Source organism: Mobula hypostoma, chromosome 4, assembly GCF_963921235.1.
Source record: "Mobula hypostoma chromosome 4, sMobHyp1.1, whole genome shotgun sequence".
Lineage (NCBI taxonomy): Eukaryota > Metazoa > Chordata > Chondrichthyes > Myliobatiformes > Myliobatidae > Mobula > Mobula hypostoma.
Window position 1 is genome coordinate 54,991,720 of NC_086100.1, and position 18,218 is coordinate 55,009,937.

General features: G+C 40.4%; 1 protein-coding gene across 2 annotated transcripts in view; it reads left to right on the top strand.

Annotated features, from left to right (window-relative positions):
- Positions 1-429: 429 nt before the first annotated feature.
- golim4a (golgi integral membrane protein 4a) overlaps positions 430-18,218 on the top strand; it is a 108,765-nt gene continuing 90,976 nt past the window's right edge. For both annotated transcript variants that reach the window (XM_063045825.1, XM_063045826.1), the window contains exon 1: positions 430-1,041. In XM_063045825.1, coding sequence (XP_062901895.1) covers positions 855-1,041 — 187 coding nt within the window. In that variant the 5' untranslated portion in view covers positions 430-854. The remainder of the gene's footprint in view (positions 1,042-18,218) is intronic.

Here is an 18,218-nt window from a genome sequence, read left to right on the forward strand (position 1 = left end):
TTCTTCGGCATTAAAGAAACACTTCCAAAATCTATGCGGCAAGTACTCATTCCACCCTCCGGCATTGCTTGCAACAGTCCCGTTTGGCAATCTTTAACACGTTTTAGAAAGACGACTCATCATCAAGTCACCCTTCGATTTTATAATGTAAACTGAGCTTTTGCTCCGATACTTGGCAACCCTTAACTAAAGAATCATCGGGGCCAAATGGAAGCTGCCAGTGAAGGCTTTTACCTTCAGGGGATCCTGTTTGATCATCCTCTCCCTACTGTGAATCGAGCGTCTCCAAATGTAATGTAACAGTTACATTCCGAGACACTCTCAGTTACTCACCATCTACTCGGAAAAAGAGCTGGGGTCAGGAATCCACCAATAATAAGTGGAAGAGTGGGAATGCGACCAATCGGCGGGGGATGGGGTGGGATTTCCTGTCCGATGTGCAGCTGTAGCGGAGTTGAAGTGACACGTAAGAGGGGAGATTGGGAAAGGCCCTGGAACTTTTTCTGCCGTGCAGAATAAAACGCGAATTGATAGTTTTGGTTATGAAAGCAGCGTTTTGCTGGAACCCGAAGAAATACCAAGCCGTGCACGATTTCCAACAACCTCTTCATTTCCAAAATTGGATCAGAGACTCTTTTTGTTGGGCTTTGCCACTTGTAAACTGGGACGGATTCTCAGCGTCAGAAAAGAGCTAAAGTTACAGGAATGCCTCTCAACATCTGATTACTGAGCCCTAACATTTTCTGTCATTGAAAATAAACTGTGAACTGGATTGTGTGCGTGTGTATTTGCGGGGAAGCCCCCCCGGAACTCTTCCAAAAGTGCTCGTTTTGGAGAAAAACGAGAAAGGAAAAATGGGGAATAGCATGTGTTCCAGGAGACAGAAAAAGATTTTTCAAACTTTGTTCTTCCTTACAATAGTTTTTGGGTTTCTCTATGGTCTGTTACTATATTATGAAATGCACAATCAGTTAAAGAAGGCGGAAAATCTGGCGTTAAAGTACCAGCAGCACCAGGAGGCTTTATCTGCACAATTGCAAGGTAAACTCTTCCAGCTCCAGCGTCTTTCGCGTCTGTTTTGATTCTCCAGATTCCCAGACTTGCACTGTAGTCCCTTATTTCTTAATCATGTCGATTTTATTTCAGGTTAGTAAGTAAAAAGATATGGCGCTGGTAAATTCCAGGAAAGTCTGTTTTTTATCTATGAAAAACACGATTGGCGCAGCCACTCTTCGCCCCGGGAGCTGGGAAGGTCTGCCTGACTGCGGCGAGCGTTCCTCGGCTTCCCAACACTTCACTAAACAGTCCAGTAGAGCGGAGCCGTTTCCTTTCCGAGCGCCTCATTCGTATTGTATACCTATTGACCCCACAGCCCCTGCTTTGTACGGATTCAAGTCTGAATGAGCAGTAACAGCAAAAGCCCGGACGCAGTTTGCCGAGGCTGAATTTCCAGAGTAAACATTGGCTGTGCAGGAAAATGTGACCGAAGTCAGGAACAGCACCCGCAGTTGTTGGAGCACACTATTCACCACCACACCACCACCACCTATTCACACAATTTTTCTCTTCTCAGTAGTACCCAGAGAATAGAAACGCGCAGTTGGACACTGTTGTACAGATGTGGACGAGAGTTGTGTTTGGGGATTGAGGTTTGAGCCTGTCACCAGTGCAGCTCTCGATCCTAGTTGCTTGTTCTGAAGCAAGTTTTTCTGCATGTTAGTTTTATTTTGCCAATCATTTCATTTCAATATCCACTAATTCCTAACTACTCCACAGATGGAAATAACTCGTTATCAAAGTCTTCTTTACACTTTATGATTTTAATAACTTTTTTATGTCCTCTGTTAATCCTCCTCTGGATCACAAGACATCAATCCCAGCTTCTCCAATCTATCTGCACACTTAAAGGCTCTCTCTCATCCATGAAATCGTTTTAGGAAAACACTGTGCATCTTCTGGATAGTCTTAATTTCAATGCTAAATTGTGGCACACAGATATGGACTGAGGAATTGAGTTGAGTCCAGTGACATGAGACCAATTGTTCAGATATGATCATACTGAGTGCTGGGCAGGCTTGAAGAGCCTGCTGGCCTAGTCTGCGCCGTATTTGCTTGCTGTTGCCTAAGTCAGTGTTTTATAAAGTTTCATTTCGACTTCCTTGCTCTTGTACTCCATGCGTCCATTTATAAAGCCCAGGATCCCATTTGTTCGTTGACCTGTCCTACCACTTAGAATGAAGCTCACTCATATAGGGTGATCTCCCTGTTCTTGTAGCCCTTTACTGTATCTTGCTTCTTGTCATCGAACTGTACACTTCACATTTAGGGGCACCAGTTATCTTCACTGTAAACTACTTGTGCATTTCACCAACCTCTTGAAGTCTGTTAACACTCCTTAAAACAATTCGCTATCCCGCCAACTTGCTGCAGAAGCTGGAAATCTGAAATCCAACAGAAAATTTTGGAGACACAGAAAATTCCACAGATGGTGGAAATCTTGAGCTACACAGTCATAATGCTGGAAGAACTCAGCAGGTCAGGCAGCGTTGGTGCTTCAGGCTGAGACCTTTCCTCAGTACTGGGGAGAAAGGGGGGAGGCAGAAGCCAGAATAAAAAAAAGATGGGGGGAGGAGCACAATCTGTGGGGAGATAGGTGAGGGTGCGAAGGTAGGTGGATGGGGGTGGGAAAAGGGAATGATGTGAGAAACTGGGAGATGATAGATGTAAGAGACATAGGGCTGATGAAGAACAAATCTGACAGGAGAGGACAGTAGACCACAGAATAAAGGGAAGGAGCTGGAAACCAGAGCAAAATAACGGGCAGGTCATAAGGTTTGGGGGTGGGGAAAAGAAAGGATGAGAGGGCCACAAGAATTAGGGAAAACCAAGGGGAAGGGGGACAGGCCATCTCAAAACCAAGTTAAAACTCTAATATGCATGTTGGCCAAATTGTCCAGTTTCCATTGATATTTTGCCAAAGCACGCAAGGCACAGATCAATTCCATTCTGTCATCTGTATTGATATGTTCAAAGTCTTAACAGGTATTTAACACTCTAAAAATAGCCACATTAAGTAGAAATCATCAATCAATTGCCTTATTTTTTTTCTGAAAAGCAGGGTGCACTAGGTGACTGTGCACCAGCGTAATGGGTATGTTTCTTTCCTAGTCCTTCTGAGATCTAACTTGAAATCATATTATGTTAGTTTCAAACCTGAATTTAGTTTTTAAACAGTGGAATTATTGTGGTAGTAAAAAGCTGACAGTGAACTTAGAGGATCAGCCAAACATCCCAACTGGTTCAGTATTTTATGGATGGAAGCTAGCTGTTCTAAGTCATCTGTATACTGCGCAGATTAGCATGACTTACATATTCTACTCCTGGTTCCTTTATCGCTGCTTGGTCTAACTACTGGAAGTACCAGTCAATTAGGATCTTGACCACCAACTTCAGTGGGGTTTGTCACTGTCCTAGGCAATGGACAGTAAGTATATCCCTCAGACAATTTAAGAGAAAGATGACCTTCTGTAGGAACTTATTGGAGTGTATTGTAATTCTGGTAAAACAGCTGTCAAGCAACTCTAGTGACGTTGTTCCTTCTGATCTCCAGTGCTACCTGTGTGGAGTTTACATATACTTCCCCCACCACCACCCCCATCCCACCCACCTCCATGCTCTGGCTTTCTTCCACATACCAAAGATGTGTTAGTTGGTCAGTTTCTACAGGAGCACAATTGAGAGCATCCTGTCTGGCTGCATCACTGCCTGGTATGGGAACTGTACTTCCCTCATTCGCAGGACTCTGCAGAGAGTGTGCGGACCGCCCAGCGTAGCTGAGGATGTGAACTTCCCGCTATTCGTGACATTTACAAAGACAGGTGTGTAAAAAGGGCTTGAAGGATCATTGGGGACCCGAGTAACCCTGACCACAAACTGTTCCAGCTGCTACCATCCGGGAAATGGTACCGCAGCATAAAAGCCAGGACTAACGGACTCTGGGACAGCTTCTTCCACCAGGCCATCAGATTGGTTAATTCATGACGATACAATTGTATTTCTATGTTATATTGACTGTCCTATAGTACATAATATTTATTATAATTTACTCTAAATTGCACGTTGCACATTTAGATGGAGATGTAACAAAAATAATTTTACTCATGTATTTGAAGGATGTAAATAATAAAGTCAATTCAGTTAGGTGCTGTAAATAAGCCCTCATGCTGAAGGGAGAATTTTTTTTGAGGTGGGATGTGTAAATATGAGAGAGAATGGACTTCAAGGAAGTACTTGGGGGAAATTGTTCTGAGCACCTCTTTCTCAGTTCTACCTTTTCATTAGTTCCTACATGGATCACGGGAATTGGATCTTTGTCTTCCCACTCTGTTTTGCTCTAATCCTATAGATACAACCTTAAGTTTGATACAAAATTGCCAATATGGCCTTAGGGACCACAGAGAACAACATCTGTCCACTCTGTGACACACCCCTCTTCCTCCTTGCCCACATTGTCTTCTCCCACTAATATATTCTTCTAATGTGGTCCCTTAAATACCCCCTGTTCCCCTGTGCAGTGATCAGTTTGTTTTACCTCACCCTACAGCCTTGTATGTTGGAAGTCTCTTGACCTGATGTTCTTTCAACGCCACCTTCAGAGTCCCCATTTCTGTAAACTTGTCTTTCTTGTCCTTGGCAACTTTTAACTCTCAGGAGCATGATTGCCTTCCAAAATAAATATTAAGGTGTTGCAGTGTGAAAAGTGGACTTCAGCTTATCGACTCTTGAGTTGAAGTTCCTGCTGATAGAGTCATACTCATACTGTATGGAAACAGGCCCTTCAGCACACTGAGTCAGTGCCAACCATCAAGCACCAATTTATCCCAATCCCACTCTAACCCCGTTTTATTGCGCCACATTCCTGTGAATCTTCCCCAGAGTTAGCCACTCACTGCACAAAAATACAGTAATTCACAGTGGTGAATTAACCCAGCATCTTTTGAGCGTGTGAGGAAACTGGAACCGCTGGGCAAAACCTATGTGGTCATAGGAAGAATGTGCAAGTTCTATACCGACAACACTGGAGATCAGGATTCTACCTGGATCACCAGAGGTGCAAGGCAGCAGCTCTGCTAGATGTGCCACTTTGTCGTCCTCTAAGCGCACAGCAGATTGAATTGCTTGAGTTTCTTTGGTATCTACAAACTATTACATACTATAATGACAATGCATCACTAGCCCTTCTAGAACGCATTTGTCTCCTTTTACTTAAATTATTTCTAGGTATCCTATTTAACTTTTTATAGCTCTTTGTTAACCTTTTTCTTATTATACTTCGTCCTCATTTGCTTCTTGCTTCCTATACCTGCTACGCCCCCCTTTCTTCTTCCTTTTAACCAGCGTCTCATATCCCTTGAAAACCAAGGTTCTCTAAACCTGTTAGCCTTGGCTTTTATTCTAATAAGAACATACAAACGCTGTACTCTCACTATTTGAAGGCTTCCCACTTACCAAGTATCCACTTACCAGAAAATAATATACAGTATCCCAATCCAGACTTGTCAAGCCCTGTGACTGATGATATGCCAAGGGATTAGTGCTGAGTCAGTTGTTGTTTGTCATTTATATTAATGATTTGGATGATAAATGGTAAACTTGTTTGAAAATTTGCGGATGATATCAAGATTGGTGGCTATTAAAGCTTGCGGTGGGATCTGGACCAGCTGGAAAAATATGCAGAAAAATGCAGATGGAATTTAATTCAGACAAGTGGGAGGTATTGCACTTGGGAGGACAGACCAGGGTAAGACTTACACAGTGAATAGTAGGACACTGAGGAATGTGGTAGAACAAAAGCATCTGGGAATACAGATCCAAATTTCTTGAAAGTGGTGTCACAGCTAGATAGGGTTGGTAAAGAGAACTTTTGGAACAGTAACCTTCATAAATCAGGGTATTGCGCACAGAGCGTTAGTAAAAAGGAACAAAGGTTAGATTTCCAAACATTCTTTTTCCAAAAAAATTAAATGTTACAGAGAATTTTTTGTATTTCATTAAAAAGTACCATATTAAGTAATAGACCACTTTTCAAATAAAAACTTGATTACTTTGTAGGTATATAGCCCAGAGCATGATGAAAGAAAGCTATCAAACAAGATGCTAATGATTAATAACATAATGAGTTAATGAAGTAAACATATTAACTGAAGCAGAAACTGGTGTAGAAGGAATCAAACTGGCATAGGACAGCCAAACTAAAAGGTGAGGAGTTTTACCTTTAAATCATCAGTTACTGCACCATGGCAAGAGTGAGCATAGCAACAAGACACAGAGTGGTTATCTTTCATCAGCAAGGTTTCTCGCAAGCAGGAATTTCACAGCAGTCAGGAGTTTTGAGATTTGCTGTCCAAGCTTGAGGACCAGAAATGCAGTGGTCAGCAATGGAAACAGTGCAGCAGACAAGAGATGCATCAAATTGACACTCCTTCTAAATCAGAAGTCCAGCGCTGTTATCAGCTCTGAACTCACAGAAACCACTGCAACCCAAGAACGCCCCTCTACAGTCTGGAGAAATGAGAACTGGTCTTCATTGCTGCTCAAAAGCCATTCCTCCGAAGTGGAAACAAAGACAAGAGAATCACCTATGCACAGAAACACAAGGATTAGGGTGCAGAACAATGGCAGCAAGGTCTCTGGACTGATGTCAAAATTTGAAGTTTTGCTCAAACAGGAGGCAGCTCATTTGTAGAAGAGCTGGAAAATACTACATGGATGAGTGACCTCAGCCAGCAGTGAATCACGGCAGAGGTTCCCTTCAGGTTTGGGGCTGCACTTCTACAAATGGATTTGGTGATCTGATCGGAATTAATCAAATCCACAATGTTAAGAAGTACAAGCAGGTTTTCATCCATCATGCAATACCATCAGTGAGGCATCTGATCGGTCCCAATTTCAACAGGACAATGACCCCAAACATACGGCCGAGGTCATAAAGAACTACCTTCAGCGAAAAGAAGAACAAGATATTCTGCAACAGATGGTATGGCCTCCACAGAGCCCTGATTTCAACATCATCCAGTCTGTGTGGGATTAGCCTGGAGGGACAGAAGCAAGCGACACAGCCAAGAACTGTGGAGGTCTGCAGAACCAAGATCTTCAAGATGCTTGGAACAACTTACTAGCTGCATGATGGTGTACCTGTGAGAACTTAGTTTTAAAGGCAAATGGTGTTGATATTGATTTGATTTAGTTTTTTTTACTGTTTATTATTCTTTATGGTAATCTTTTTGATATTTACAAACGTAGAAACTTTCCATTATTTTTGAAAGCATCTTCACTTTACAGAAATGTTTTTTTACGTGTGCCTAAGATTTTTGCACAGTACTGTGTGTATAGTGTATATGAATAGGTCACAGCTTTATTGCCCCAGAGCTTGGGAGAATGATGGGGAATTTGATAGAGGCATACAGAATTAGGTGGAATATCAATAGGGGAAATGGAAACAGGATGTTTCCACTGAGGTTGGGTGAAACTAGAACTCGGGATCTACGTTTAAGTTTAAAAGTGAGATTCTCAAGGGGAATCTGAGGAGGAGCATCTTCACTCAGAGATGGTGAGAGTGTGGAACGAGCTGCCAGCAGAAGTGGTGGATATGAGTTTGATTGAAAATTTAAGAGATGATTGGATGGGTACATGGATGGGAATGGTTAGGAGGGCAATGGTCCAGGTACCAGTCAATGGGATGAAGCAGAATAACATTTTGGCATTAACTTGTTGGGCTAGAGTCTGTTTCTGTGCTGTTGTGCTGTTTGGCTGTAAGTAACAGAGTGGCTTTCAGATGAGCCAAGGAACCTGATGAAAGTTCTGAGGCATTAGCTGCTTCTCTTTCCACAAATCTTGCTTGACCTGCTAAGTCTTTCCAGTACTTTATGCTTTTATTTCAGATTTTCAGTTTTTTATTTTTAATTTGGGATGGGCTTTGCGCAACCTGTCTGGTTTATGAATGAACACTTCTGTTCCAAAGCATTATGTTAACCCAGGTGGTTTAACAATCTGACCAATTGCAGTATAGAAAAGCAATCTCCATTTCCCTTTGGTTGGTGGGGGGGCGGGGGGAGTGGATATCATAATTTTGTTACGCCTAGTTTAGTGCCTTCATTTCCTAAGCAATGAAAAAGTAATATTTATTAAAGTTTGTAAATGCCATACTACCTTTTGGATTCTGCTCTGGCAATGCAAATCTGTACATCTTGGTCTGAGAACATGTCTGAAAACAAAGCACTGCAGACATTGTATATCTGAAATTAAAAAGAAAAGATACTCAGCAGGTGAAGCAGATTCCATGAAGGAAAAAACAGTCAACATCTCTGGTTGATGATTGACTGGTTCTGATAAAAGGTGTGTGTGTGTGTGTGTGTGTGTGTGTGTGTGTGTGAGATTTCTGTCATTGAAGTAGACTGTCAGTTCATATCAACAATATCCATCCAGATCTGCACATGGACTGTCTATCTCACCACCCAATACTTGAGGTTACCTTAGGCCTACAGAATAATCATGAACAAGAGAATATCTGCAGATGCTGGAAATTCAAGCAACACAATCGACGTTTCGGAACATAACAGAATGCGTTCTGATGAAGGGTCTCGCCCCAAGCTGTTGACTGTACTCTTTTCCGTAGAAGCTGCCTGGCCTGCTGAGTTCCTCCAGCATTGTGTGTGTGTGTGCTGCCTACAGGGTAATGTTGTTTTATTTTTCACTGCCATCATTCTGACTCAAAATAAGGACATAAATCTTATCACACCCTGAGCTGTTCTCATTATGTCAGCATATTTTGAGGCCTGCCTTTAAAAACAACATCAATGCAAAAACAATGTGGATGTTGGATTATACTGCCTGTGGCAACGGATTCCACGGATTCATCACTCTCTGGTTAATGAAATTCCTCCTCACCTCCATTCTAAATGGATGTCCCTCTATTCTGAGGCTGTGTCCCCTGGTCTTAGACACCCTCACAATGGGAAGCATCCTCTCCATATCCACTCTGTTGAGGCCTTTCAACTTATGATAGGTTTCAATGAGATCTCCCCCTCATTCTTCTGAATTCCAGTAAGTACAGGCACAGAACCATCAAATGCTCCTCATATGATATGCCTTTCAATCCCAGAATCATTTTCATGAACCTCCTTTGAACCCACTCCAATGTCAGCACATACTTTCTTAGATAGTGGGCCCAAAACTGCTCAGAATACTCCCAAGTGAAGCCTCACCAGTGCCTTATAAAGCCACAACATTACATCCTTGCTTTTATATTCTAGTCCTTTTGAAATGAATGCTTATATTGCATTTGCCTTCCTCACCACTGACTCAACCTGCAAATTAACCTTTAGAGAATCCTGCATGAGGACTCCCAAGTCCCTTTGCACCTCAGATTTTGAATTTTCTCTCCAGTTAGAAAGTAGTCTGAGCCTTTATTTCTTCTACCAAAGTTCGTGGCCGTACACTTCCTGACCACTATATTCCATCTGCCGCATTTTTGCCTATTCTCCTAATCTGTTTTAGTCCTTCTGTAGCCTCTCTGCTTATTTACAATACAATATTTGTTTGTGATCTTATTAACAGAGATTTTAGTAACTACTGAAATGCCTTTTTTGTTTAAAAATTGCTTCAGATTGTCATTATTTTGTTATATCAAACATCACCGAAGACTACCAGATTTAGCAAATCATCCTTGATTTTAATATTTTTCTGTTTTAAACTTAATGATCAAAAGTTTGTTAGGACTTTTATCAGCTAGTAGACTATTCATTTGCTGATTTATTTTTTAAAATGTTGGTAAAGCACCATTACAGTAAATAATTAAATGGCTATTAATCTTTAGCTTAGGTATTTGTCAGAAAAAGCCACACTTTCACATAAGGATGATTCAGAAAGGTCTTTTTTGTCTGATAACCCATCAGCTAACACTTGTGTGGCAGTACAGTCCTATTAGCACAAGTTCTATAAACTATTACCATGCCATCAAAAATTTGCTGTGAAAGATTGTCAACTGTATAGATGTATAGATTTTGGATGTTAGCTTAATGAATAGGTATTACAGTCTTGGTTATTTTTACTGTGGAGGCACTGGAATGATAGTTTTATGAAGACTGACGTCTTTAAGATTTTTTTACAGTTATTAAGTGCAAAGATTGATGGTAAGGGATTGATTAGGAATTCTGCCTCAGGATAATGTGGCAGCTTGAGTCAAATCATGTTTTGGGGGGGACTGCAGGTGTGGATCCACAAAGAATTGTACATCCAGTGGCATTAAACCTCAAAATAGGTAGATTAAGTGTAATCATTGTAATGATTTTTCATGAATGTTATTTATCCTGGAATTGTGGACTTGTGTTAAAGTCAAGATTCAGTATCATAGTGAAATGATGCCTTGCTGACATTCATAAGGACCATTTATATATTTATTGGCATTTAAAATTAGAAGCAACTTAAGAGTTGCTGATTGTCTCTGAAAGAAATTACTGTGCTCTGAATATTGCACACGTCTGCAAGAGTTTTCATTGACTAACCATGCATAGGAGTGATGACAATAACTCTTATTGTGGCAGTCAATGAGAGTAATTGTGATGGTAATTTGCTGGAAGTGTCATAAACCTTCTCAAGGCATTCTTACTGTTCAATTAATGGACAAATGTAACTCCAGTGTCCTATAAAATGTAGATCCTAATTTACAATTTGCATCTACAATAAGGAAAATATACATTAAATAGCAAAATTGTTAGTGCATTATATTCCAGATTATGTTATCATTTCCCTGAAAGGTAGTGAAATGTGATTCTTCACTAATTGCTGTAATTGTTCTGAAGTTGGTTCTGAGTCTGTATACAGTAAGGCTTTGGATACACGAGCTAAAACAAGAGTATGACATTGGAACAGGAAGGATTGTCAAGATGGGAAAGATGTCTGTCTGTAGACTTGTTTATTAACTATTTCCCTCAGAGAAACCTTGTGAACAGTCCCCAGCATTCAGACCCAGGCTATTGTTTACAGGTTTGAAAGAAATTGTAAACCTGATTCCTGTAATCTGTGCATATGATTGCAATAGCTATATACTGTTGCAAGAAAAAAATTGTCAACCCTTTGCAGTTACCTGGTTTTCTGGATTAATTACTCATAAAATGTGGTCTGATCTTCATCTGTCACAATAATAGACAAATACAATCTGCCTGACCTAATAACACAAAAAGAAAAGAAGTATTTCTTCTCAACAATACTGAGTACACCATTTAAACAAGAACAGTATAGGTTCAAAGAAGTATGTGAACCTCCAGGGCAATGCCTTAAAGGAAAGCTATTTGGAGTCAGGTATTCCAATCAATGAGATGAGACTAGAGGTGTGCGTTGTAGAGGTGCCCTGCCCTATAAAAAAGATGCACAAAGTCAGGATGCTAGTAGTCAGGTCACAGTCACAGGAAGAGAAATTGTCTACAAATGGAGGATATTCAGTAGTTGCTACTGTCCTTAGGAGTGGGTGTCCTACAAAGATCACACCAAGAGCACAACGTGCAATGCTGCAGGTGATAAAGAAGCCAAGGGTTGCAACAAAAAGACCTGCAGAAATCTCTAGAACTTGCTAAAGTCTCTGTTCATGTGTCCTCTGTAAGAAAAACACTGAACAAGGATGATGTTCATGAAAAGACACCACTGAGGAAACCACTGCTCTCCAGACAAAAGAACATTGCTGTACACCTCAAGTTTGCAAATGACCACCTGGATGTTCTGCAATGCTGCTGGGACAATGTTCTGTGGACAGAGAAGACAAAAGTAAATTTTTTTGGCACAAATGTACACCGCTATGTTTGGAGGAAAAAGGGCACTGCACACTAACACTAAAGCTTTATCCCAACTGTGAAGCACGGCGGAAGAGGATCATGGTTTGGGACTGCTTTGCTACCTCAGGGCCTGGACAGCTTGCAGTTGTTGAGGGAATAATGAAATCAAAATTGTATCAAGACATTTTACAGGTCACCTGAAGAGGGCTGTTCGTGCAAGGTATTCCAGAAATATTGATGAACTGAAATAGTTTTGTATGAAGGAATGGTCTAAAATTCCTCCTTGCCATTGTGTGGGTCTGATCAGCGCCTGCAGAAAACCTTTGGTGGAGGTTATTGCTGCTAAAGGAGATTCTCCCAGTTACAAGGCTACACATACTTTTTCCAACCTGGACTGTGAATGATTAAACAATGTGTTCAATAAAGACATGAAAAGTCCAATTGTTTGTGTGTTACTTGTTTAGGCAAATTGTGTTTGTCTATGATTGTGTCTTAGATGAGGATCAGACCACATTTTATGAGTAATTAATGCAGAAAACTAGGTAAATGCAAAGGGATATATATCACACACACACACTATCACAAACACGCACACGTACACACACACACACACACACACACACACACACACACACACGCATGTGTGGAGGCACTCAGGTGAGCAATGTCCAAAATTATTCTTATTATCCTTAGAATCAACTTGGTGTAGATTAATGTATAACTCAAGGTCGTAATTGTTCCTTGTAAGAAAATTATTCTTATTATCCTTAGAATCAACTTGGTGTAGATTAATGTATAACTCAAGGTCGTAATTGTTCCTTGTAAGAAAGCAAGCCATCCTGGCCTTTCCATGACACCTATGAATGATAACAGTAATTTGCATTAAATTAAGGATATTAACATAGTAATATATCCCAAGAGGGTTTGTTGAAATATTAACCAAAAAATGACATTGATAATTGGACAAATAATGAAACTCATGATCAAAGAAATTTTAACGGACATGTTCAATACCATCTACTCTACCAGTGTTATTGAGAAACCAACCTTTTATCTCAATTGAGGATTTCCTTATTTTGTAGTCAGTGATCACATCTATTCCATTTCCTACACTGCCAATTTCATCACTTTATATCCCTCCTAGAACTCTTGTGGGGGTCTCCTTATCTTCATCTTCCTTTTGACTAAACTCAATGTTCAAAATTTCATCCTCTACCATTTCTGACAGTAACATGTCAGAACCAAACATGTCCTCCCTTCCTCGATCAGAATTCTTTTGTGACTGTTTTATCTGTGACACCCTCATCCATTCCAGAATCATTACCAGCACATCCTGGCCTTTCCATGACACCTTAGAACATGGTAACAGATTTGTGAGAACTGGAATAGATAAGGTCAAGGATTCTGTACACTGTGGCAAAAGGGAATCTGTAGTGAATTAAGAGATTAAGTGGGCAAGTTGGCATTGGTTAGAACAGGTGAAGTTGGGAGAATGGGAATGATTACTTTGAAATGGGAATGGAATAAATGAAACACAATAGGTATAGCCTTGGCAGTCATTAAGCTTCCAGAAGTTGTTGACTGATGGTTTGTAAACAGGGATGGAAATAAGATAGTTGAGAAAGGGTAGGGAACATAGAACATGCAGCATAGCATGGGCCCTTCAGCTTCTGATTTTGTGCTGACCTGTATAAACCTTCCTTCCTATACCACCCGCAGCTCCCTATTCTACATCCATCTATATGCCATCTATATAAGAGTCTCCTTTTTAATGATTTAAATTTTATCGAATTCTTTTACAAATTTTTCTCCGAACCCTTGAGTCAGTGTTGAAATTATGAAAATCATAGCTTACAAAACATAAAATTATCCATAAAATAAAAAAACAGACATGGCAGAAATAAATATCAATATAATAACCATTAGTGTCTATTTAGACCTCTAATAACATAAAAGACTGCTATTCAGCAATATGCTTCACCACTATTCCCGCCCCCCCCCAGGAAACCTAAATATTTGCCCCATTTATGTGTATAGATGTCCAATCTATCAAACTGTTTGTAAGACGTGTTCAAAAGCTGCCACTTTGGCTATTTCTGTGGCCCACTCCTGAAATGATGGTCCCCCCAAGTTCCTCCAACCTCTAAGTATAATTTGTCTTCCCACCATTATAATTGTCTGGATCCAATTTTGAGAGTGTTTATCCCCAAGTAATTCAAGTGTATCTCCCAAGACAAAAAGTCTGGGGCAGAAAGGGAGTTGAATACCTGAAACTTCACCAATATACTTAAGTATCATAATCCAAAATTCTTGAATTCTGGGACAGGACCAGAGCGCGTGTACTAAGTTCCCTTTATCCGCCTGACAGCGCCAGCATTCAGGGGTGTTTTTCAACCCTAATCTATGTAACCTTGCTGCTGTCCAATAGCAACGGTGTAGAATCTTATACTGAATAAGGCGCACCCTCAGGTCTCTTGACATTGTTCTGACATTTATTTCATTTTGTCCCACTCCTTTGTCTCAAAAGTCACACTCAGATCCTTTTCCCATGCACTTTTAAGACCCAACAGAATTTTGTCCCCGGAGATTTGTGTTAAAGCTGAATAATAAGTTGAGGCTTTGTGACCTTTACCATATGCAGCCAGTATAGTAGACAGTATCGTAACAACTTGTGGGTGTTGCTGTGTAGAGCCAAAAGTTGTATGTTGCAAATGATGCAGTTGAAGATATCTCCAAAATTGTGAGCTAGAGATATCGTAATGTTGGGTTAATTGATTAAAAAATCTTAAGCTGTCACCATTATAAAGTTCTCCCAATTTAATTATACCTTTCCCCTGCCATTCCTTCTGGAAGAAAGGGGACTTATCAATACACAACTTCGGATTCATCCGGGTACTCGAGGCTTCATACAAATATGGATTAAATTTAAATAATCTGGCTAGTTTATTCCAAAAAAAATGCATATGCGATATAATTGGGTGAGACCTTGCCTCCGTTGGTAACTTGATAGACAAACATTGTAATGGAGGGATGGGAGGAAGCGCAGTACGAAGGAGGCGCTCTCTCCGGAGGGAGAGACCAATGTGCTAAATGTTTCAGAGCAAAGGCATGGTAATAGTATATTAACTTTGGCAACCTGACCCCCCCCCCCCCCACTTCAACTGGCAATTGTAATTTGTTAAAGTTAAAGCATGGGCGTTTACCATTCCAAATAAAAGCCTTAATTATTTTATCAAATTGCTTAAAATATGTTAATGGCTGGTAACAATTGGAACAGATAATTAACCTTTGGAATGCTATTCATCTTCAAGGCATTTACTTTTCCCGACATTGACAAATGCAATGATAACCATCTGTCTACATCACATAAAATTCTCTGCAATAATGGATCAAAATTTACCTTTACTAAATCCTTCAGCTGAGGGGGAAAATTAATACCTAAATATCGTATACCCTTCTTTAGCCTGGGTAAAAAGCAGACGCAGGGCAATATGCCATCAACGTCTGATTTTGTTCAATTAACCTTATAACCTGAAAAAGACATGGCACCGATCCACTAGGGTCCGACACAAATAATAAAATATCATCCGGATAAAGCATCAGTTTATGAACCTGTCCTGCCATAGATATCCCTATAAAGTTCTCATTCTCTCTGATAGCTGCTGCCAGGGGCTCCAAAGCTAGACAGAACAACATTGGAGAAAGTGGGGAACCCTGTTGGGTACCCCTTCTGAGAGAGAAGTAAGGTGAAATGTAATCACTAGTTTGAACCGCTGCTTCAGGGTTATTAGAGTTACAAAATACACATGGACTAAGATGTTAACTGTCCTGTGCTATCACCAGTGGGATCATCAGTTGATCTGCCACCTGTCTTCAGGAGTTTCGGCCCGCTTATGATCAAGATTCCCTCGAGGTGGTGGGCCAGCAGTGCTAAAGCACCACCTCCCACTGGTGAGCTTAAAAACTTGGCATCTGCCTCTATCAGAGTTGTTGGTCACTTCCATCCAACAGATAGTCTACTCTTCAGGTGTCTATGCAACTACTGAAGGGTTTGCAAGATATGTATACACTGTCTGACTATCTGCCCCTCTGGACATATTTGGTCCACACCCATGCTGATCCTTTCTCTGCTGCCTCAGCTACAGCCCTGCTGGTTGACTTGATCACTCTTCTAGTGAAGCCAAGGTCACACAGCCACTTCTGGAGAGTGAACGCAATAAACCCACGGCAGCCTACTTCGAATGGATAGCGGTATAATCTATTTTAAAAAGATGGGTCCAAATCGAAAAAATTGAAGAATCTTAAACAGATAGCCCCATTCCACCCAATCAAATGCTTTTTTAGCATCGAGTGAGATAGCTGCTATAGGTGACTGATTATCAGCCACCGGCCACATAATATTCACAAGATGCCTTATGTTATCACATGAGCTACGGCCCCTGATAAATCCCACCTGATCACTATGTATCAACCATGTTATTACTGTGTCTAAACGGTTTGCAACCATCTTTGATAAAATTTTCACATCTATTGGGATTAGGGAAATTGGTCTATAATTCTTACATTCACATGGGCGTTTACCCTCTTTCAGAATCAATGTAATTAGCACTTGTGATAAAGTAGGGGGTAAATTATCCTGCTCTATAGATTCATTGTACATATTCAGCTGTAGTGGAGCTAGCACCTCCGCATAGCATTTAAAAAATTCCGCTGTAAATCCATCTGGGCCAGGAGCTTTCCCAGTCTTAATCACTGATATCGTTTCTTCCAACGTTACAGCTGAATCAAGGTATCGTTGTTGTTCTTTCATCAACTTAGGTAACCCCAATGGCCTCAGAATGCTATCAATTTCTTCCTCACTAGAGTTGGAGTTTGATGTATATAGGTCCTTATAAAACTCTTGGAATGCATCATTAATATCTTCAAGTGTCATCAAAGTATCACCTGTTTCTGATGTAATAGCTGGGATAATAGATATTAATTCTCTCTGTTTTATACACCTTGCCAGAAGCTTGCCAGCTTTCTCCCCCAATTCAAATTGCCTTTGTCTTGCCCTGAAAAGCCAAAATTCTACTTTCTGGGATAATATTAGATTGTATTGATATTTCAGCCATGTTAGTTCTCTCAAATCTTTGGATGACACCCGCTGCTTCAATTTTGTCTCAATCTCTTTGATTTTAGTTTCTATGTTTGTAATTTTCTGAGTTTTTTTATATATAAGAAGTATGTGAATAGTACATCCCCTCAAAACTGCTTTCAGGGCTTCCCAGTTAGTCCCTGCCGAGGAGACCGTAGGCGAATTTATCTCTAAATACTCCTTGATTTGTTGTCTCTTAGCTTGCCTAAACATTGAATCTTGTAACGTGGACGAATTAAATCTCCATCTATGTGACTGCATTCTCTTATACTGAGCTATTGTCTCTAGACAAACCCAAGCATGATCTGATATTATAATATTACCAATTGCACATTGAGACACAGACTGAATGAGTGACTTGGATATAAGGAGGAGATCAATCCTTGTATATATTTTATGAACTGCAGAAAAAAATGTGTAATCCCTCCCACTGGGATTCATAAGGTGCCGAACATCTACAAGCCCGAGGGCTTTACACATTTTTTGCACCATCACAGTGAGTTTTGAGGTCCTATATGATAACATCTTACTATGGTGGATGATTGGATCCATTACCAAATTAAAATTTCCCCCAAGTATGATATCATAAGCTCCAATAGAATGTAACTTTCCTTCAAGATCAACAAAAAATCCTGCATCTTCTATATTAGGTGCATATATGTTTGTCTAAATAATATGTTGCTTCTGTACTTCTGCCAAGATAATAAGAATTCTCCCTACTTCATCTTTGATCTGCTTCTCACATCTAAACTGCAGTCGCCTGTTGATAAGTGTTATAACACCCCCGCTCTTAGTTGACCCTGCACTGTAAAAAACTTGATCTGTAAAACCCCCCAGTAGCTTTACTGATTCCTCTGCTGATAAATGTGTTTCCTGTAGAAATACCACATCCTATTTTTGTCTGTTAAGCTTATTCATTACTTTTCTCCGTTTTATTGGATTTTCCAGACGGCTAACATTCCATGTGGTGAAACATACTTTATGTAAATTAAGAGAAGTCATAGTTAGGACAAACAAACAAATACACTACAATATTTTGACGCTGACTCATAAACCCCCGTTTAAACTGAAAAGTAACAAAATGGCACGTAAAACTTTCCCGCGCATAACCGTGGCCACAGAACACGGCCACACGTCCCTTCCACAAAGGATTATGGTCCATGAAATGCCCAGACCAGTTTTAACTGCTCAGAAACAATGCTAGTGCAATTTCACAGTCAGCATAGCACACTAACAGTATGTCAGCCCTAGTGAGA